General features: G+C 38.8%; 1 protein-coding gene and 1 long non-coding RNA gene across 5 annotated transcripts in view; one reads left to right on the top strand and one right to left on the bottom strand.

The window, feature by feature from the left end:
* NMD3 (NMD3 ribosome export adaptor) overlaps nt 1-23,540 on the bottom strand; it is a 116,496-nt gene that overhangs the window by 31,935 nt on the left and 61,021 nt on the right. For 2 of the 4 annotated variants that reach the window (XM_064378879.1, XM_012447356.3), the window contains exons 1-3: nt 4,363-4,465; nt 3,728-3,783; nt 209-343 (exon numbers count right to left, since the gene is read on the bottom strand). In XM_064378879.1, coding sequence (XP_064234949.1) covers nt 209-343; nt 3,728-3,771 — 179 coding nt within the window. In that variant the 5' untranslated portion in view covers nt 3,772-3,783; nt 4,363-4,465. Of the gene's footprint in view, nt 1-208; nt 344-3,727; nt 3,784-4,362; nt 4,466-23,540 lie in introns of those variants that run through there. The other 2 variants (XM_012447358.2, XM_064378878.1) reach the window with 1 other exon arrangement.
* Nucleotides 4,550-22,655, top strand: LOC105713603 (uncharacterized). The gene is made up of 3 exons (XR_001106593.2): nt 4,550-4,627; nt 13,306-13,510; nt 20,746-22,655. It is a non-coding gene; the product is annotated as an uncharacterized LOC105713603 (long non-coding RNA).

Below are 23,540 nucleotides of genomic sequence, written 5' to 3'. Positions count from 1 at the left end.
ACACTATCTTAACCAGATTAGCAGGAAACACTAGAAAAGTATACTATAAAATTACAAATTCTAAAATCTTTGGTGACACCAACACAAAAATTAAACCTTAATTGCATGCACTTTATTCTATGAACCTTCGTGTAATCTTAGCATATCTCAGTGGCTCTCTAAATGTAAATTCCAACTTTAAGAAGAGCAAAATTGTACCACACTGTACCTTTGACATTGTTTGCAGAACGAAATCGAGACTTGTTTCGGAATACCTTGGCTGATGTCCACTTTACTTCGCAAACAGGCCACACAAATATTGGCAGGATTTGGACTTATTGGGACACCACACTCACAGCACAAGCTTTAATAAATAAAAGACAAATCTTTCAAATTAGGTTTTTAAAATACACTAGTTAAACTTTTTTTTAGATGCCAAACAAACAAAAGCCTTCAAGTTAGGCCACGGTATCTTTGCCCTTTTTTAAAAAATGACAGAAACAAAGCAACCTGGGCCAGGCACAGCGACTCACGCCTGTAATTCCAACACTTTGGGAGGCCAAGGCAGGTGGATCACCTGAGATAAAAAGTTCGAGACCAGCCTGGCCAACATGGTGAAACCTCATCTCTACTAAAAATACAAAAATTAGCTGGGCATGGTGGTGCATGCCTGTAATCCCAGCTACTTGGGAGGCTGAGGCACAAGAATTGTTTGAACCCAGGAGGCGGAAGTTGCACTGAGCCAGATCACACCACTGCACTCCAGCCTGGGTGACAGAGCAAGCCAATGTCTCAAAACAAGAAAAAAGAAAAGAAAGCAATCTTCAAAGATGCAGTAGATAAAGAATAACCTTGTAATACAGGGGGAAAAACACCAAAAATGGCTACAATTCTAAAAATCCTCAATATAAGGCCAATGTCCTAAAGGTTCTGGAGAGTCAGTACTGTCCAACAGAACTTCATGCCATGATAGAAATGTTCTACTGTGGTCTGTACAAGGTAGCCACTAGCCACATATGGCAACTGGGAGATGAAAAGTGACTAGTACATCTGAGAAACTCAATTTTTTATTTTTTTGTATTTAAATTTACATTTAAATAGCCAATATGGGTCTAAACAAGTCTTTTTTATTAAAAGCAAATGAAACTATATCGTCACATTAAAACAAATGTAGGTACATTGATGAAGAATGCAAATCTTACACTAATTTTAACTTCAAATACTTAAATACAATAAAAAATTTTAAAGGGCTCTTGACCACATCCAATCAAGACTATCCATGAAGGTAACATTTATTAACAATTTGTATATATCGTTCCAAATATTTTCTATGCAGATACAAACATTCACATTAACTTTTACATTTAAACAGATAAACTTCCCAATTGCAAGTGTAATAGCAAAGGAAAAATTTGAGAAGCACTGTTATTAATTATCCCTTGTTGAAAATTGGAAAACCAAGAAAGAATCAATTAACAAGGTAACAGTGTGTCAATGGCAAAAACCAAAAAGAAAATCCTATATCAAAAATACATAAGATCCGTTTGTCTCTTTTTAATTCAACCACCTCATCTCTAAATATTAAGCCTTTAAAAATTTATTTATTCAGGGCATACAGAGGACCACAGCTTAGGTGAACAGAATGGTATCACCAGATTAAAAGACTTCAGTTGTCTATCTCTAATAAACATTTCTTCAAGTATATCTCTGGACTACACCAATAGAAACTAATATCTAAATCATTTCTAACAGAATTAGACAGCAATATACTCCAAAGGCAATTTTTAAAAAAAGCGTAAGGACTGCTAAAATATAAACATTTACCCAGAGCAGAATTTTTTTTTTTAACATGATACGAAGTGTATCAACATCTAGAGACTCAGTATAAATAACAGAACTATCATAATTCTAAATGTACTGGGGGCAGAAAAAGTTTGAGAACCACTAATGGAGGAACACACTGTCCAAAAGAAAAGTTCGATAATTTCCACGTCCAATGGTAGCCACTAGCCACATGTGGCAATATGGCTAGCACAAACAAGCAACCAAGTATTTAATTTTATTCCATTTAAATTAATTTAGGACATTTCCAACTTAAACTGCTTGGGGTTTATGCTGACAGAATGGAGCCAGCAGTACCATCTGGAAAGCAAGCAGTTCTTGACAGAGCTAACCAGGATCTTCCAGTGCTGGTTGTCTGGGAGGGTGTTCATCATTTTGAAGAATTATAATGGTCAAACTGAACTCATTCCAAGAAAGGGTTCTATGAAGGGCTTTGAGCCCTCAGACAAGTGTCTATTAAAAGCTACTGACAGAACAAGGAAGATCAGCACTATGCTGAGCTCCAAAGACATTTAACTTTCAGATGGCTTATTCAAACCACTGAGCTAACTGAAGGGCAAGGGAAGAGTAAAGCATCACACGAAAGGGGGCCACGTTTCCTGTTTTCACTAGCCACTGAACTCCTATTTTTCCTTTGGTTTTTACTTTTGACCACAAAGCTAGTTTCTCCATAATTACTGTTTTCCCATGAGATTAAGGTCATTCTAGACAGAGGACTGCAATGTTTACAAGGTAGCTGTGGTAAGAAGCCAGTTTATTTTAGATTTAGCTAATTGGTCTGTGCTGAACGATTCCAGGATTACTGTTTAAAAGTCTCTGTAGTCATCTCTGTGAAGAGAACTGTATCATTAAACCTGTCTATTCATCAGAAAAGAAAGAGAGAGACAGAAGAAAGAAAGAAAAAAGAAAAAGCAAGCAAGCAAGCAAGCAAGCAAGCAGAGCAGAGCAAATTTGAACATAAATATAAGAAATGCCCCCAGGCGCGGTGGCTCACGCCTGTAATCCCAGCACTTTGGGAGGCCGAGGCGGGTGGATCACTTGAGGTCAGGAGTTCGAGACCAGCCTGACCAACATGTAAAAATACAAAAATTAGCTTGGTATGTGGTGGCACACGCCTGTAATCTCAGCTACTCAGGAGGCTGAGGCAGGAGAATCACGTGAACCTGGGAGCCAAGATCACGCCACTGCACTCCAGCCTGGGTGACAGAGCGAGACTCCACCTCAAAAAAAAAAAGACTCCATCTCAAAAAAGAAAGAAATTAAAGCCGGGCGCGGTGGCTCATGCCTGTAATCCCAGCACTCTGGGAGGCCGACAGGAGCGGAGCACAAGTTCAAGAGATGGAAACTATCCTGGCCATTATGGTGAAACCCCATCTCTACTAAAAATACAAAAATTTGCTGGGCGTGATGGTGTGCACCTGTAGTCCCAACTACTCGTGAGGCTGAAATGCTTGAACTCGGGAGACTGAGAGTGCAGTGACACTGCACTCCAGCCTGGACAACAAAGTGAGACTCTGTCTCAAAAAAAAAAAAAAAAAGAAAAGAAAAGAAATTAAAAATTGATAATTATGTTTTAAGATATTTAAAATTAAAAATTACTACACTGTAATCTCCAATAAAAAACAGTAAAAAGTAAATTTAAAGAGCCACATATGGCTATATATTGGACAGCGCTGTTCTGAAAGGATGCATGGTGAATATTTTAACTCTTTTAGAGGATATATTTACTAGAACAAGCTTTAAAACCAGAAACTAATTTGATTTTCTACCGAAATGAGACTTATTTTTCCCATTTTTGACAACAGAAGCTCCTTCCCACCCACCCTCAAGCTTTCCCCACAGTAAGTTTCCCAGGCTCACTGAAGATTTTCACATTCAAGTCGGAAGGAAGAAGTGTCGCACTCACATGTGTCCAGGGCTGCGGTTGGTGGATTCTGTCATATACTCCATCGTTCTGTACGCCTTAAGTTTAAAAAGAAAAAAATTAGAATGGTGGGATTTAAATCACTTTGGTCTCCTCTTTTTACGTCTTCCTTCTGCCTCTCTGAATAATTAACATATTCAGAGAACTTCGAAAAACTGGGAAAGAAGGAAAACCAACTCCACTGGGTAACTTTGGAAAAAAGAACTTTAAGATGAGGACCAGAGGATTTCCTGAGTTCCCCAGGTGCAAGACCCTCGGGACACCCAGCTCTGACGCTGACCTCAATCTCACCTGGGTGCCAACCCTGGAGGACCCAGGGCGAGGTCAGCTCCGGGCTGCGGACGCCCAGGCCCTCCCGCTCTCCACCCGCCCAGGGCCTGCACCCGACCGCCGCACCTCAGACCCACGCCGCAGGAGTCCCCAGACGCCGTCCAGGCGCCGCAGACCACCCAGGCCGACCCCCAACCCCGGGGCCGACCGCACGGGTTTGGGGCTCGCGGCGCGCACGCGGACCGAACCGGTTCGAGCCCGGGGAGCCCGGGGAGCCCGGGGAGCCTGCCCCACCCCCTACTCAGGGGCCCGCACCGGCAGCCCAGGTCTCGGGCCCCGGAACCTACTTCACGCCTCCGGACCAGCCCTGGATTTGCTGAAAATCCGCAACGAAATCGACCTCAACTGTCCCCTCAGCTGCCTACACGGCAGTCTACCCTACCGTGAGGATCTCGCGAGAGAAAATGCTCGAAATCCCGCGGCCCGAGTGACGTGTAAAAGGGGCGGGAAAGAGGCAGCACCGGCGGGCTGAAGGGTGAGGTGCGCGGCCGGGCGACCGGGAAAGCGCGCGGAGAGAAGTCCCATGGGTCCTTTGGCCATCAGTGACTGCTTGTGAGTTTTCGTCTCAATTTTCCCAGACCAGGGTTCATTCCAAACCACCCTCGCCCATATATTAGTCTCTTTTCAACCATCCCGACTGTGACCTTGCTTCTTGGTTAAATGATTATTTTATATAAAAATTATCTGTAAACAGTACCTTACGCAAAGAAAGTTTTTCCCGGGCGGCGCCTTTGTCTGTTTGGTACACCATCATATACAGGCCTGACGCCTGCCTCATCCTAACTGCTCGAATGATTATTTATTGAAAGAATGAAATGTAAGGCATAATTATCTGTGAAGTTTATGCAATTTTTAGACAATTTATTAATGTGCTTCCTGATAGTGCACTTAATATCTCCTTATGGCTGATTTATCCCTCGACCCTGGAGCAGCACAGACCATGTCTAATCTTTCTGATTCATGACAGCCTTTCAAATATTTGAAGAACCTTTTTTTTTGTAACCTTTTTTTTTGTAAATCCTCTCATCCCAAATTTCAAGGAATAAGCAAGGGCATTTCTTAGAGGGTCAGAGAAAGCCTCTCATCGTTTCTTGCCCAGAATACTTAAGCAGCCTCTCATCTGTTCTCCCTACTTGCAGACTCCAGTTCATCCTTCTGAAATGCAACTCTGATTTTGTCACACTCCCCTGCTTTTAATCCTTCAGTAGTCTCTGACTACCTTCAGCATTATTTCCAATTTCTTTGCATGGAAACACCTTTCAGGATCTGATCTCCACATATCCTGTCCTATTCCAAAGCACACGCATTCCCAAGCCATGCAGACTAACTGGCAGGTCCTCAAAGGAAATAGTCTTCCTTTGCTTCTTCTGGGACTCTGCGCTAAAGATTAAGCCTGAATTAATTTCCTAGTGCTGCTGTAACAAATTACCAAAGGTTTAGTTGGCTTTAAAAACACAAATTTGTGCTCTTCTGGTTCTGGAGGTCACAGGTCTAAATAGATGGGGAGGGCTGACTCTGGAGGCTCTAGGAGAAAATCCATTCCTGGGTCCTTTCCAGCTTCTAGAGGCTGCCCACATTCCTTGGCTTGTGGTCCCACATCATTCTGCAATCAGGTCTCCTTCTCTTACCCTCCTACCTCCCTCTTACAAGAACAGTTATGATTTCATTGAGCCCAACCAGATAACCCAGAATAATCTTCCCATCTCAAGAAATTTAATATCTGTAAAGTTCATTGCCATGTTAGGTAATATATTCACAGATTTCAAGGAATGGGACATCTTTGCAGAGCCATTATTCTGTTCACCGCACATCCTCTCTTCTTCTGACTCCCTCAGTCCCCTAAGGGCCAGAGGAGTTACATGCTTCTTCTCTATGTATGGTCCTATGATAACTCCTTTATAGGAGGTATATGCCTCTATAATAGTGCTTTGAATTGGATCATAAATTTTCTACTCTGCATGACCTGCAGTTTCAAAACCCTGAAGAGCAATTCAGGTCTTGTTCTTCTTGGTATTCCCTGCACGTAGCACAGTAGCTGACACAAAACAGACTCTCAGTATATGTTGGTAAATTGATTATTCATTTCATACCCACAACAACTCTGAAAAGACAGTGTTTTTCTCCCTGTTTTTTCTATTCACACTGTCTATGCCCTCATAAACACCACTAGGAACACAGCTGTAGTTAAGCAGGTTGTGTCCATTAGTCTTTGAAGTAAGCACAAATACACACCATGGAGACCCTTTAAATACCTCAGTAAGAGGGTGTTTAGAACAAACCTATCATAAGACTGGGGCCTTGGGTGGGTGTTTTCTGGGAGGCCCTACGAAAATAGGGGTTTTTCTATAGCTTGGATGCTATCAGAAAGCAGGGGCAAATCTATGATTGGATGTCTCAATAAATCTTATTTACACAAAAGGAAGCAGGAGGATAAAGCTGCAATTAGCAAAGAAGTAGCAGTCACCCATTTCGTTGAAGAAAGAGAATGTTTGGTATTTTGTGGGTGGCATTGTGAACTTATTTTGGTCTGTGCTTAGATGAAATTATGAAGTGACCTTGCTTTGTCTCATTTCATCATGGTTTCAGAGTAATCTTGTTTGAGTTTAGTATTCTGTGAAATTACTTATGTCTAATAAAAAAAATCATGGCACAGCCGTGAGTACCAGACTGGCTTCTAAATGTCAAAGGCTGCTCATTTTTTAGCACATTCCTTCAGCAATTATTTGATTTGGCTCTGAATGCCACAATGCCAGGCTTGTTAAGCACTCGATATACAATAATAAACAACATAGACATGGCCCCTGCCCTCATGGACCTTACATATTACAGATGAGGCTGGATTAGATTAGGCAGTTTGTTCAAAGTCATAGCAAATAAGTGATACAACTGGGACTTGAAATACAGTTTGTTTCTGAACGCAGACCCTCACCATACCAGCCTACCTGCCCTTCTGAGGCTGAGGCCATCTATTCCTATCCACAACCTTTTGATAATACTCATGCAGTAGAAGGTACCAGTATTTTTCTCTCCATCTCCCAGCCCCCACCACTAAGATTTCCAGATGTCAGAATTAAGTTCTTGATTTCAATTACCTCTGCCACGAGCCTGAATGAGCTTGCTAGGATTGAACCGAGTGGAATAATATTGGCAAACAATACCAGAGAGAAACTTATTTTGCAATTATTTAATCCTCGAATCTCACCTGAAAATAATAGGCAAGATTATTTTCAGCTCCCATAGTCCTTACACTCAGGATATCTATCCGTATTCAAATATAAGCCTTAGTATATGTTTACAAACTTCATTTCTCTGTGTTTGACCATTGTATTAAAATAGAATTCCTGGCTGAACATGGTAGCTCATGCCTGTAATCCCAACACTTTGGATGGCCAAGGTGGGAGGACTGCCTGAGGCCAGGTTAGCCTGGGCAACGTAGAGAGACTCCTACCTCTAAAAAATGAAAAATAAATATAAAACAATAAAGTTAGCCAGGCATGGTGGTATGCACTTGTAATCCTAGCTACTCAGGACACTGAGGCAGAAGGATCACTTGAGCCTAGGAGGTCAAAGCTACATTGCACTACTGCACTCCAGCCTGGGTGACAAAGGGAGACCCTGTCTCAAAATAAATAAATAAATAAATAAATAAATAAATAAATAAATAAATCTGCTAATCAATGAGATTCTACACAGAACTTTCAAATGCATAGTGTGACATTTTTCACACTATCAAATGTGATAGCACATTTTCAGGTATGAAGATAATATTGGAGAATAGTACAGGGGAGATGTATTAGGGTATCCCCTTAGAATCAACACCTGTGGAAGAGAAAGGAAGAAGCACAATAGGGCTGAGGAGAGCTGTGCTTCCCTGCAGTCTAGTGGCAGCCTCAGCTAACCTTGTGGGAAGCTCTGAAGCTAAAATGACCATTCAGAGTTTGCCTGAAGGGTCTTTTTTCATCGATGAGGCATTGGATGTGACTGTCCCAGGAGAAGGACATAGCACTGGGTGATGTATCTCTCTTGAGTCAAGGCAGTCCCAGAAGTGGATGAAACTGAGGGCTTTCTGCACAGCACTCCCTGCTGTTGTGGAATAAGTACTTCATTCCTTGAGGGGGATCTGGGCAGTACCTCCTAGCCACAGCATGCGCACGTAGAAAGCAGTGTGCTAGGAGAGTCAGTAGAAGACATGGACTCTAAAGCCCTTGTTTCAAGTCTAAGATTTGTGACCGATAGACTCTGTGACCCTAAGGATTTGCTTTACCACTCTGAGCCTTTCTAAAGGCTCCTTTCCTCCTTTCTAAAACTATGTAATAATCCCTACCTCAGAAAATTGTTGAGAATGGATTGAGATAAGGTACATAGAAATGTTTAGTAAACTCCAAAAAACTATAATGAACGTAGGCCCTGTTATTCTCTGGTGAAGATCCTTAACAGGAATTGAGTTAAGCAATAAGAAATGGTTTGTATCTGACACATCCAATGTGTCAAATTTGAAACATTACACCCGTGATTCTGCTTCACCTTTAATTTACAATATAAAGAAATCATTTAGTAAACAAAATAAAAATTTAGTGTTCGCTTTGTAAAATTTGTTAGGAGTAGCGAATATCTGAGTTACCAGTGGCAAACTGATACGGGTCTGCAGTAACCTCAATTCTTGCCTCCTCAGCAGAAAGAATTAGACTGAGGGGCATAGGCAGAAAAAGAGACTGAAGCAAGTTGCAGAGCAGGAATGAAAGTTTATTTTAAAGCTTTAGAACAGGAAAGAAAGGAAAGTACACTTGGAAAAGACCTGAGCAGGAACTCTGGAAGTCAAGTGTGGTGTTTGACCTTTTGACTTGGGGTTTTATATGTTGGAATATGTCAGGTGTCTTGCATCCCTTTTTCCATGATTCTTCCCTTAGGGTGGACAGCCCACATGCACGATGCCCTCCTCGCGCTTGAGAGATGAACAGGCGCAGTGTGTTTAAGAAGTTGTACGTGTGGCCACCTGAGGCTTTTTTCCCTTTTCGGCTGGAATGCCCCCAGAAGGTCGTATAACCAGTTAAACTCTGCCATTTTACATTTTAATGCACATACTCAAGCCCACATGCCCAATTCCTGAGATCTTACTGGAAGTTGCTAATTAACAGTTTCAAGTGTTTTTATCCATTGGGAAATTGCCTCTCCCTGGTGCCTGCAACCAATTATTATTTTTAGAGAGAAAGTCAGACAACTGTCAAACCATCACCTGATGGTTGCCTGACATTCCTGGTGGGTAGGGGAAGCCCTCACCTGTTCAGCTCATGCCTAATTGCCACTGTAATATATTCATTCAACTATACATTATTATCTGTGCCAATTTCTGCCTGTGTATTTCCTCCAACAAAAGGTTTTAAAAATATAAGTAATATCTTAACATAGAATCCCAATAAATAAATAGAAAGGATGAAATAAAATTACAATAATAATACTTGAGCAATTTCTCCGTTATTACAAATTCCAAAATATGAGTCTGAATTTATAATATTTTATTATAATTTTAAAACATGTAATCACTAAACTACTTCTAACTTTTACATGTTAATGATGGGGGAGGAAATAATACTATATACAGGTTGAGTATCCCTAATCCATAATCCAAAAATCCAAAATCCAGTATGCTTCAAACTCTGAAATTTTTTGAGCACCAACATGACACTCAAAGGAAATGCTCATTGGAGCATTTCAGATTTGGGGTTTTCAGATTTGGGATTCTCAATCAGTAAGTTTTAAACCAAAAAGTATCTGAGACAAGTCTCAATTTGGAAAGTTTATTTTGCCAAGGTTAAGGACACACCTATGACACAGCCTCAAGAGGTCCTGATGACATGTCCCCAAGGTGGTTGGGGAACAGCTTGCTTTTATACATTTTAGAAAAACATAATACATCAGTTAACACATGTAAGATTTACATTGGTTGTATTTGGAAGGGCAGGACAACTTGAAGTAAGGTCGGGGGAAGCGGGGTGGAGGCGGTGGCGCGGGGTTCTAGGTCATAGGTAGATTTAAACATATTCTGACTGGCAATTGGTTGAAAAAGTGTTTATCAATAGAAAGGAATATCTGGATTACAATAAGCGGTTGTGGAGACCCAGGTTTTACCAGGCAGATGAGGCATCCACTTAGCTTAGCATGCTTTAGAAAGAATAGACTGTACATGTTTCTTTCTTTTTTTTTTTTTTTTGAGACGGAGTTTCTCTCTTGTTACCCAGGCTGGAGTGCAATGGCGCCATCGCCTCGGCTCACTGCAACCTCCACCTCCCGGGTTCAGGCAATTCTCCTGTCTCAGCCTCCTGAGTAGCTGGAATTACAGGCACGCGCCACTGTGTCCAGCTGATTTTTTTTTTGTATTTTTAGTAGAGACGGGGTTTCACCATGTTGACCAGGATGGTCTCGATCTCTTGACCTCATGATCCACCCGCCTCGGCTTCCCAAAGTGCTGGGATTACAGGCGTGAGCCACCGCGCCCAGCCTGTACATGTTTCTTATAAGAGTTAAGGTCTGTGTTGATGTTCATGCTGGAGGGTTACAATGAAGCACTTGCTGGGGCAAGTCTCAGAGTCCAAAGATTGAGTTTGATGTCCAAGGGCAGGAGGAGAGTCTGATGTCAAGCATCCAGCACTGCACAGCAGGAGAGAGAGAGCCCAAGCAGACTCAACAAGCCAGCTACTCGTCTCCCTTCTTCTGTCTGCTTTGTTCCCCTGCTGGCAGCAGATTGTATGGTTCCCACCCACTGTGAAGGTGGGTCTTCCTCTCCCAAGTCACTGATTGAAATGTCAGTCTCCTCTGGCAACACCCTCACAGACACACCCAGAAGCAATACTTTACCAGCCATGTGGGCATCCTTCGATCCAATCAAGTTCATACCTAATATTAACCATCATAGATGTCAATTCTAAATTTGGTGTCATTTTAATGCAATTGTTATAAAAATTCTAGCAAGATTTTTTTGTAAATGTAGAGAAGATTATTCTATAATTTATATGGGAAAGTAAAGGAACTAGAACAGCTACAATTTTTTTAAAAAAAAAGAAAGTGGGAAAAATTAGTCCACTTAATTTCAAGACTTATTACAGGACTACAGTAATCAAGATTGTGTGGAATTGGTGAAAGGATAGACACACATCAGTGGAAGAGAATAGGGAACCCAGAAAGAGACCCTTCAAAAACATATCCAACTGATTTTGACAAAAGTGCCAAGCAAGTCAGTAAAGATAGCCTTTTCAACTGTAGCCAGTGGACATACAAAGTCAAAATAATAAACTTCAACTAAGTCTCGCACCTTACATAAAAATTAACTCAAAATGGATCATGAATTTAAAGCAAAATATAAAACTAGAAAACTTTCAGAAAAAAAATAAGTAGAAGAACATTTTTACAATCTAGGACTAGGCAAAGAGTTCTTAGCCTTGACTTCAGAAACAAGATCCACAAAAGAAAAATTGACAAATTGGTGGCAGGGCGCGGTGGCTCACGCCTGTAATCCCAGCACTTTGGGAGGCCGAGGTGGGTGGATCACGAGGTCAAGAGATCGAGACCATCCTGGTCAACATGGTGAAACCCCGTCTCTACTAAAAATACAAAAAATTAGCTGGGCATGGTGGCGCGTGCCTGTAATCCCAGCTACTCAGGAGGCTGAGGCAGGAGAATTGCCTGAACCCAGGAGGCGGAGGTTGCGGTGAGCCGAGATCGCGCCATTGCACTCCAGCCCGGGTAACAAGAGCGAAACTCTGTCTCAAAAAAAAAAAAAAATTGACATATTGGAGTTAATCAAAATTAAAAACTTTTGCTCTGTTAAAGGCCCTCTTAAGAAGATAAAAAGACAAACCAAAGAGTAGCAGAAATATGTGCAAAGTGTATTCAACGAAGCACTAGTATCTATTAATAGAATTGATATAAATAACTCTCAAAATTTAACAGTAGAAAATCAAGCAGCCCAATTAGAAAATGGGCAAAAGATATAAAGACATTCCACCAAAGAATGTATACAGAAGTCAAGCATACATGAAGATGTTCAACAGTATTAGTCATGAGCAGTATACAAATATAAAGCACAATAAAATATCACAGCCTCTTTATTGGAATGGCTAAAATAAAAAATACTGATAACACCAAATGGCAAGAATGCAGAGAACTGGATCACTCATTCATTGCTGGCAAGAATGTAAAATGGTAGAGCCACTCTAGAAAAAATTTGGCAGTTTCTTATAAACTTAAACATGCAACTACCATATGACCTAGCAATTACAACTCTAGGTATTTATCTCAGTGAAATGAAAGCTTGCACATAAAAAAAAACTGTACATGAAGAGTGGCCGGATCTCACTCTGTTACCCATACTGGAATGCAGGGATTCAATCTCGGCTCACTGCAACCTCCACCTCCTGGGCTCAAGTGACTCTTTCACCTAGACATCCCAAGTAGCTGGAACTACAGGCATGCATCACCACATCACTTCCAGCTAATTTTTATATTTTTTTGTAGATACAAGTTTTCACCCTGTTGCCCAGGCTGGTCTCAAGCTCTTGGACTCAAAAGATCCGCCTTCCTCAGCCTCCCAAAGTGCTGGGATTACAGGGGTGAGCCACCGTGCCTGCTCTATGTAAAGTTATTAAATAGACAAATTCATAGAAAAGGAGGATGGATTAGTGGTTGCCAGAAATTAAGAAGGGACAGGGGGCGTGAGAGCTATATCTATGAATGGGTAGTATGAGAAATCTTTATTGTGATAGAAATGTTCTGTATTTTTGCTCTGTCCATGTCAATATCTTAGTAGTTACATTGTACTATGGTTTGTAAGATGTTATCATTGGAGGAAAAGGATCTTGCCATGTTATTTTCTACAATTGTATTTGAATGTAAAATTATCTCAAAATTTTTAAAGGTTTAATTTTTTAGTGAGTTGAAAATTCTTGATTAAGGAAAATAATTCCCTGGTTTTGTCTTTTGTAGTAATTCTTTTACAAGGCCCTCAACAATGTTGTCTCCACTGGGGGTTGGCTGATTAACCCTATCCACATCCCCTTTCTCCCTCTATGGGCAGCCATGAGACACAATTCTGGCCAGAGGAAAATTGCAAGAGAAAGTCTTGCAAGTCCTGGGCAACTTTCCAGGAAAGCTTTAACTCTCTTAATAAAAAGGCTCAGACTCATGGGTATGCCACCTGCCCACACTCTCTGTTCCTTTGCCCTTCTGTCTCTTTTCAGGATGGGGTACAAATGTGATACCCAGAGGTATAGCAGCCATCAAGTGAGCATAAGCCAACAAAATATAAGTGCAAATGCCATCATTCTAACAATGGTGAGACAGAGACCCAGAAAGAGCCTGGCTAGAAAGAGCAAGAAAGAGCCTTGACAGTGTCATTATGTAGAAGCACCAACTCTGGACTGTCTACCTTTAGGATTTTTCTAGGTAAGAAAAAAAAAAAAGACTTTATTTAAGCCACTGATGTCCAGGTTTTCTATTATTTGTTGCCAAACACATTTCTAACAGATGCTGATACTCAAAGGAGATTCTCAGCAAGGCTAATATACTTTCTCTGCCTTATAAGACTGTTGTAAGGATGAGAAGCATGATAGCTACTTAATATTCTTTGTCTGTTTCACAAACCAAATTGCTGATACTGCCTTTTCCTTTCTCCTTTCTCCCCAGTATTTTGTTCCTTATTCTCCTCAGCTTGGCCTGAATTTGTATTATAATCAGACTCTTGCTAGTCACTCTCCTAATTGAATTGAGCTTTTATTATAGTTCAGACAGCTCAGAATTTTTTACTGGTTTTCCTAATCCATTGTAGCCCAAGGCAGCAGCTCCCCTCTTGGACCTAAGAGCACTTACTGTCCACACTTTACAATTGCCAATTCATCATGCACTGCCCCCTGACGCTTCTTATACAGCTGTCATAGAATAATCAATGTTTAGAGCTGCAAGGGGCTTTAGAGATCATCTTCTCTAGCCACCTCAGTGCATATGAATTGTGACTTAACTCTTGGAGTTTTCATTACCTCTTCATGGGTTTATAGCTTATCTTCCCAACTGGAGCTTAAAAAGTGAAAAAAGAGATAAGAAATGTTTTGTTGAGTTACCACATGCCAGACACCTTACACACATGATTGAATTTTCACAACAATCTTAGAAGTGGGTATCAGTCCCCACTTGACAGGTGAAATAACTAAAGCTCAGAGAAGGCTGGGCACGGTGGCTCATGCCTGTAATCCCAGCATTTTGGGAGTTCGAGACCAGCCTGGGCAACATGGTGAAACTCTGTCTCTACCAAAAAATGCAAAAAAAATTAACGAGGTGTGGTGGGTCCCAGCTACTTGGTGGGGAGGCTGAGGTGGGAGGATCACTTGAACCTGGGAGGTGGAGGTTGCAGTGAGCTGAGATCATTCCACTGCACTCCAGCCTGGGTGACAGAGTGAGATGCCATTTCAAAAAAGAAAAAAAAAAAGCTCAGACAAGTTGTTACTTAGCAAAGGCAAGGTACCTAGAAAAAAGGGAAACCCAGATTCTGACTCAGGTATTAACATAATTAAGTGTCTTTAACCTCTTCCCAGGCTGCTAAATTAATTGCTTGGATTTACTTTTTGGAATTCCTCAACCTTTAAACTTAAGGAAATTCTCTATTCTGTTTATAGGCCTTTTCTTTTGTAAGAGGTTTAAAATATATTGAAAAGCTAAATAAGATCATGATTCTTTGTTTCTAATGTTAACATTTTTTAAATGCAGTACTGGTAGAACAAAAATATACTGGTTTTAGTGGAAAAATGATTAAATACTTGTCATGTTAAATGCTAGCAAAAATACATATATCATTAACACAATGTAGTTTTCCTTGTATTTGAATAACAAAAGATACAGTGTTTTATAGACAATAACTTCATGAGCTATTACATTTAAGATAATTTGCAGCACTCGGAGAAAACAATACAAAGAAATATTCAGAGAAAAGGAATTTAGTCATTCCAAACTTCAAAGAAAGTTTGTATTCTGTCTAATAAGCCAATTACATCTTTATTATTTTTCATATGGGACAGACCATATTTTAATCTGAGCCTAGAATATTTTTAATTTGAAGTTGAAGCCTTTTAGTTCTATGACATTTTTGCAGAACTTCCTTAATGCCAGATAGACAATTAAAATGCAAGCTAGTTTTCCTTTAATGCTGTTCTTATGTTTAGGAATAAGAAAAATATTAAGATAATTGGTTTTAGACTTCATAATTTTCCCCTCAACTCTTACTAGATTTCTTTTACATTCTTACAGAAGAAATCATGTTTTCTTAAACAAATACAATCCTATAGCGATCATTCATCTCTGTGATATCACATTTTATTTTTGAAGTATATAAATGATATCTTCATTGTTAAAGGTATAATTTTACATTTCTGCATTCTAAAAAGAGCTTGGTCATAATTTTAGATGCATCCTTTTAATTAATGTACCTGTATGTGTCATTTTTAGGAACACACCTTTGCCTATATAATCTGAGTTTATTTATAACTTTCTGATTATATACTGCTTATACCTGTGGACTCAAGATACAGAAGTGAATGCTAATTATTTTTTTAAAAATATCCAATAGGTTATGGTGATTGTTTATACATACTTAAAATGTTAACTAAAAGTAAATAAATAATCTAATAAATATATCTCATAGGCTCCTGTGTATCATGAGTCCACATAGGTCTTTATTCAGGTAAATTGTGAGTAATAATACCTATTAACTATAAACTGTAGAGGACAAGAACATACCTTGTACGTCTTTCAATCTGTAGGGTCTAGTAGATTCTAATAAACATTTGAAAAATGAATGAATGAATGAACGAATGTATTTTCTTTAAGGTCAGTCAGGTGACTCACACTTCTTTAATTTTCTGCAGACTGCTGGCACAATGTTTTGTCCAAAGTAGAAATTTACTGATTGGTATGAGTATTAAAAGATGGAAAGGAAAAAGGCTCCTTTGTGTCTGAAGGAAAGACATTGCACTTTCTCCCCAGGAAATCTATTGTCTTAGGTACCATGAAATATGCATTTTCCAGCCAGCTTGTTACAGGTACTATGGTGTGTCAAGATCTAAGGCAAACTAGATGTGCCATATGCACTAGCCATTCTACCCTCAATCCCTGCCTTTTCCCTGAACCTATAACACTCTGTTAAAGAATTACTTTATTTAAATTCCTCTGTTAAAATTACCATTTTTAAAAGATAAAATGATGTAATACTTTGATTAGTAGGAGAAAAAATTGAAGAAACTTAATTAGTATGAGCTCTGTTTATATTTTCTCTTCTCTCATTTTATACATGAATGAACTTATAATTTATCAGGGAGGTTTCAAATTGGTGCACTATGCACCAAATCCAATCCATGGAAAATTTTTAAGCCTAACATTTTGCTTTTTAAAACTTTAATCATTCTATCACATAATGTTCTTAGTTAAAGCAAGAGAAACTGATTCTGGCTTATTTAGCAGAAGGAATTTCTAAGTATGCTTTTGGTAGCCTCCATAATCCTAAGAAGGGTTGGACAACAAGACTCAGGGGCATACAGCCAGGAACAGAACCCAAAATCACACAGCAGAGCCAAGTCACCCAGTCAAAGCCATGCAGACATCACCCTTGCAGGACACATGCTACAGCCAGTACCACAGGCACCATCTACTGCTGCTAGCACAACATCCCCTGCTCCACTGGGGCCACTATATGGCCACTGTAAGGCTCCCCTGTCCTTGCTTCTTTGCATCATTAGCTAAGAAGTTCAAGGCATGCAGATCTAGTCAGCAGGGCCTAGGTCATATGAGCAGATGAAGGAGAATGGGCAGTAACTAGAGATGAAGAGAGGGTTGAGCCACTGCTTCCTGCTGGTCTTTCCCTTTCTTGCTAATTTTCAGATAATGTCCTCCTACTCCCCACCGTTGCTCTTCCAACTTTAGAATCCCGAAACAATCTTAGTAATTTGCACATTCATTGCCAAAATTAACATAGTTGAAAGTGCTAGGTTAAGAGGTCTAATAGCCAGCTGTTCTTGGTAAATATTTATTGGATCATTTTTAGACAGTGCTAATGTGTCCAATGAATGCAAAATGGAAAACCCTAAATGGTTATGATGGCACTCTTCTGGTATTTCTTCAAAATTCATCATTAGCTCCTTAATAGAGTCTGCCAAGTGCCTTGTGAAACCAATTAAAATCTTAATACCTATTTGGGATGATTTTCTTTCCATTTCTTGGTACATTCAGCTGCACTGTCAACTATGGCCCCCCTCCAATAAACTATAATCCACCCAACAGAATGAGCAATCAAACAGTCCAGTGAAAATTTACTTGAGTTCCACAGATTTTTGAATAAACTCATTAATTTTCTCAGAAGCTTCCAAGAGGGTGAGTGACAGTCCAGAATAAGATACTTATTTGTGAATTGCTTGGCATGTAGTCACAAGCCTTAATTTCACATACAAGGAAATGCTTTTAGCTGCAAGAATTTTTATTTCTATTCAGGATACAACAAACCCATCTTCTAAAATTCTAGCAATTAATCGATTGCTGAAATTTAGAGGTTTTTAAAATGAAACCTATCATTGGCAGTAAAGAGTATAGACAATAAATGTTTGCACATGCTAAATTCCAACAGACTACATCTGTCAGATTTAGACTCAGTTGATATTTATGGAACATAGACTATGTGTCAGACACCATTCTTTACAAGTTTACAAACATTATCTCAATTGTCACTATAAAACCATGAGGGAGATTCAATCCCATTTTACTGATGAAAGAAGCAAAGCTCAAGGTCTGTGGGACTTAACTGAGATTACAAAGCTAGCAGGTTTAGGTAAAGCCAGGGTTTGAGCCTGTCTCCTGATCCAAATCAGCTCTCTGCCTCAGCAGAGTGACCCAGGATGCAGAAGAGCTTCAGTGTGAAATAGTAGTTAAGGTAGGCTAAGCTTTAGGCAGAAATGTGTAACTTCTAGCATTATTATTCAGGCTCAAATATTATGAATTAAGCTATTGATAGGCCCAAAGTGTTGAGATTTCATGGAGACACAACTTGGCACCCAATCATTCAATACTGGGTTGAAAGGAAGGACATGTCCAAAGCAAATAAGCACTTCTGCTGATGAAGGGAAGTGATGAAAGATGGCTAGATAGAAATATCTTCATATTTCAATCAAAGGTTTAGAAGGTAAGAACAAACACAACAAAACAGCATACAAAATAATGCTATAGAGTTGTCTTTTTATGCTAAGTGACTACATAATTGGACAGTCAATAACTGGGGAAGATATTTTGCAGTCTGTTCTTTTTCTAACTCTTGATTCTCATACACATTTGTTGCCAAAATGAGTAAATCTAGGCCTGCAGATTAGGTCTTAGAGCTGGTCCAAGGGTGCATTACCATGACTCCCAGGGCCATCTGAGGAATAGATGCTTGCTGTAACTTCACAGCATGGAATTCAGGGTCATATCTGGCCCAAGCTGCTTTAGCTTGGAGAGGTTGAGAGTAAAGAATAAGAAGTTTATTTAGGCATATGAATACTCTATTACCTATTCCTGCAAATGTACTTGTATATCATGTATACTTTGAGATGAGTGAGATACACCTGGCCAGGTGTAGTTTTTGCCAGCGTGTACCAGGACTGCTTTAGCGTCATGTATGTAACACTGGGTTTGAAGGGACAATTGACCTTCGAAAGGGCTAACGGGAGCCTCACTTGCTCAAACTTACCATCCTCAACTGTGTGTCTGCTAATGTGGCCCATCTGAGGGATTCTCAAGTGTAAGCACTTCTGTCTGTTAATAGAGATTGAGAGCGGATCTCTCTGCTACGTATCCTAACTCCTCCTTCTTCATGCCACACATTTGGATATGTAAACCTTGTTTGATTTGCCCAAGTTATGTCTTTGTCTGGCTGTTCAGTCAATCTGAGCCAATTTTTCAGATTTGTCAAAATGGTATATGTGCTGAGTCAAATATCTACCATAATGCTATGACCTTTGATTGCTGATTAAAGACTCCTTTCAAAGGAGATAGGTAGATTTATTGCCAAGCTGATGTCCAGCAATCGTTCTCATCCTTGATCAAAATGTAAGGCTAACCTTCAAGAAGTTTTCTTTCTTTCACATCCATCTAAAATGATTACTCTTTTAGACATTTCCACATATTCTTAAACTTAGTTCTGCTAAGTAACTCACATAGGATGGAACATCTAGGGCAAAACAGGCATAAAATTTATGAAATGTGAAATGTGCTGTAGCAGTAAAGCTTCCTGAAGAGGAGATCACTATGTGGGAACAGTGGCTAATGTCCTTTTGTGTGTAATATTTTGGTTTGCTCTATGAAAGGAGAAACCCTTCAGAAGTAAATTGATACTAATTTGAAAACCTAGATCTAGATCTAGGGGAGTCAATAATCTTGGGAAAATATTTTTATCTGCAATATATAATGTTAAATTAACTCCTACTCAGCAGAAAGCTACTTCTTGTCTTCCACTGCATTTATGGCTGATGAGTTCCTCACTCCATTTCCACCATTCATTTAACCATTTACCCATAACTTTTACTAAGAAGCACTCCTTTCCTCACCATTTTATTAGCTTGCAGCTGTTTTCTGTCTGTGGCTTCAGGCCAAAAGAAAAAAAATGAAGACATTATGTCTTTGAAAACTTTTTAAAAGGCTATTTCATTCTTATCATTAAATTCATATGGGAACAATGTACAATTTTATTAGATACATTACTTTCTGATGCAATTTAGTTGCATGAAAGGTTTAGGTATTTTTGGATTCATTTTTTCTTCTCTTTTTATCTGTCATTAATTCTGAACTGAAATTTTTAAGATTAATACAGATATTTGGTAAGATTTTTCTTTCAACCATTTCCTGGTTTGTATAGCCCACTAATACTGCTGTTTTGCGGTAGAGTCGTGAAAGAAATGAAATTTTTTGTACTGGGTCTCATGGTGAAATAATGTTACCCCATTACTTAAGCTACTGGTTTCTACTTTTCTACTCCTTCAGATATAATTAAATTAGCTAACTTACATTTTACCTTGGAATTGTCATTTAGGTCAGTTTTATTTTTTTTAATTTAAGCAGTGGTGCTTTAAGTGTTTTAAAGTAAATCACTGAAATGTAACAACCACAGAAAAGTGCACAGATCTTAAGTTGTACAGTTTAATAAATTTTCACAAACTAGAAACACCTGTAATGATCAAAATAAGAAAATGAACATAACCAGGACACTGGATTCCCCCTTGGACTCAGACCCCACGAGGAGCCACTGCCCTGACTTTCATACTGTGGATTACTTATGCCTATTTTGAACTTTATGTAAGTATGAACATACAAGCTGTATACCTTTGGATCTGACTTATTTTACTCAACATTATGTTTATGATATGCATTCATATTGGCACATGTGACAGTAGTTTGTTCATTCTAGTTTTTGAGTGGATCGTAATTTATCTGTTCTATTATTGATGAACTTCTGGGTTGCTTGCATTTCAAGGCTATTACAAATAGTGTTGCTATGAACATTCTTGTACACATTGTTGGTGAATATATTTGTATGTTTCTGTTGGATATATATCTAGGAATTGAATTGTAAGGTCATATGGCCTCACTTAGTATTGACTATCTTTTCATTTTGGCAGGTTCAATCGTGTGTGGGAGTTGGCTCATACTGGCTCTCGGGAACCAATGCTTACATTTTCAGGAATTCTGTGAGCTGGTTGTTAAACACATTATTAAACATTAAATTATATAAATTTAAATAAGTTATATTACAATATATAGTATAGATATACACATATATACAACTATATAAGTAATATATAACTTACTTATATTTTATATATTACAAAGTGTTTGAAATTCATCACCTCCATGCTATATTTGTCTATTATCTGTGCTCTTAAGGTTATTTACATCAACTGTATCTGTGTGGTGGAAATGCTATACCATAGTGTGCTGTTCTGCATCTCTCCAGCAATGTCATGTGGCTAACTTGACAATGGCCACAATGGAGTATTTATACCATGGAAACTGTGAAAGGCTACTAATTTCAAGGCTTAATTTATTATTTTGTTGATTTATGTAGACTTAAGAAAGTGATATAGAAAATGTTAATAATGCAGATTAAATTCTAAAGTGCCACGTTTGTAGTTGATATGTTGTGCCTAGCATAAATAAAAATTTGTAAAAGCATGGTTGAATTGCAGCTTTAGATACGGATACAGGAGTTCAGCAAAAATCAACAAAAACATCTGTAAGAATCAACTGGCAGGCCGGGTACTGTGACTCACACCTGTAATCCCAACAGTTTGGGAGGCCAAGACAGGAAGATCACTTGAATCTAGGAGTTTAAGATCAGCCTGGGCAACACTGTGAGACACCTGTGCTGGACATAGTACTTCATGCCTGTGGTCCCAGTTTCTGGGAAGGCTGAGGCAGGAGGATTGCCTGAGCCCAGGAGGTTGAGGCTGCAGTGAGCCATGGTGGTGCCACTGCATTCCAGCCTAGGCAACAGAGCAAGACCCTGTCTCAAAAAAAAAAAAAAGGAAGAGGAAGGGGAAGGGGAAGGGGAAGGAGAAGGAGAAGAAGAAGAAGAGAAAGAAGAGGAAGAAGAAGAGAAGAAGGAGGAGGAGGAGGAGAGGAATCAACTGGCTATTGGCTATATGGAATTTACCATAAAGGGTATTGTATGTTTTATTATTATTTGTAACATTGTGCTACATGCATACATATCTTTCTTTCCCTTCTGGAAAGCCCACTGTTAAACATTTACCAGCACAGCTGTATCTGTAGTGGTCACATTGTGATATGAATTTATTTTTATTAGTCAAAGAAGTTGAACCACATTTTCATGAGTTTATTGGTCATTAGAATGCCTTTTTTTGTCAAGTCCCTATTAAGTCTTTTGGCATCTTTCTACTGTTTTATTCTTGCTGGTTTGTAGGAATTCTTTACATATTCATAATAAGACTCCTTAAGTGAATATATGTATTGCTAATGTCTTCCCCCAATGAATGATTTGTCTTTTCACTGTCTTAACAGTGTTTTTTATGTAGAACAGCTCTCAATTTTAATTAAGTCCAATGTGGCAATCTTTTCCTTTATGGTTAGTGCTTTTTGTGCCCCGTTTGAGAAATAGTTGTCATCCCCTAGCTGTTCATGTTTTCTTCCAGAGGCTTTGCTGTTTTACCTTCCACGGTCAGATCTGCGATCCACCTGGAGTTTATTTTTGTATTTGGTATGAGGTAGAAGCTAAGGTTCCTTTCTTGTCCATATAGATATCCAATTGACTCAGAACAATTTATTGAAAAGGCCATGCTTTTACTATTGTACTTCAGTACTATTTATACTTTTGTTACAACCAAGGGGGTGTCTATGTGTGAATCTTATAGGATAGTTTTTAATAAATGAAACAATGAATTTTAGCATTTTACAGACATCTTGCCACTCTAATCATGTTAATAATTTGTCCAAAAGAGATTTTACATCAGATGATTAGGAAATAACTTGTCTCTCCTCCTACCAGCAATGTTTATTGATTTCCACTATCAACAAGATCCTGGGGTAGCCTCTAAGGGTATACCAAAAAAAAAAAAAAAAAAGACTCTACAGAGCAATCTCTTTTTCAAGAACATTAACTCTGAAAGTCCTAAAATAAGCATTTCTGTCATCCTTTTTAAGATATTTATTTTGACATTAGATATCTTGATAACTTTGCAAAATATTTTCTTTCATAGTATTAAAGCAGTTTTTCATAACATTAAAGCAGATTCTGATAACACATTCAGGTTATATATTGAACAAGCAAATATTTACTTGTGTAAGCTTACCAGAAAGAGTAGATTGAATAACTAATATCTTTTTTGAATAGAGAAAATGGAATTTGGTGACCAAGATAATTTGGTTGTTCCTGTTTATAGAATAATGCATCTTGGAAGCAAAGTAAACAAAATCTCTTCAAAAAGAACATATGAACTATAAGGAAATTAATTTCTTAACTCTGCTATTGATGCTATTATTCATAAAAAAGCAAAAGCCCCACATAACAATTGAGTATGTGGAGCATTTTATAAATTGAGAGAGATTAGATTTTCTGTGCTTTCAGTTTGATTGTAGAGAGGACCTAACCTTCCACTAGAGGGCATCTTTACCCCATTTAGTCTTTTGTAAAAATAACATTTGCTTAATATTATTTTACCTTTTAACTACACATGACCCTAAGGAGAAAGTCCAGAAACGGTCTTGAGGTTAACAAAGCTCTTAAGAAACACACACACACACACACACACACACACACACACACACACACACCCCTTTTTCTTTAACAGTTACAGTAGTAATAGCTGTTACTACTATGAAATTTTCTTTGGAAGGAATCAACAATCTTCCTTCTCCACTCTTTTCTGCACACAAAAAAAGGCTCTTTTAATTTGGG

This window comes from Aotus nancymaae, unplaced genomic scaffold (genome assembly GCF_030222135.1).
Source record: "Aotus nancymaae isolate 86718 unplaced genomic scaffold, 86718_ANA_hifiasm-v0.15.2.pri h1tg000019l, whole genome shotgun sequence".
NCBI lineage: Eukaryota > Metazoa > Chordata > Mammalia > Primates > Aotidae > Aotus > Aotus nancymaae.
This window is presented reverse-complemented; position numbering and strand designations above follow the sequence as displayed.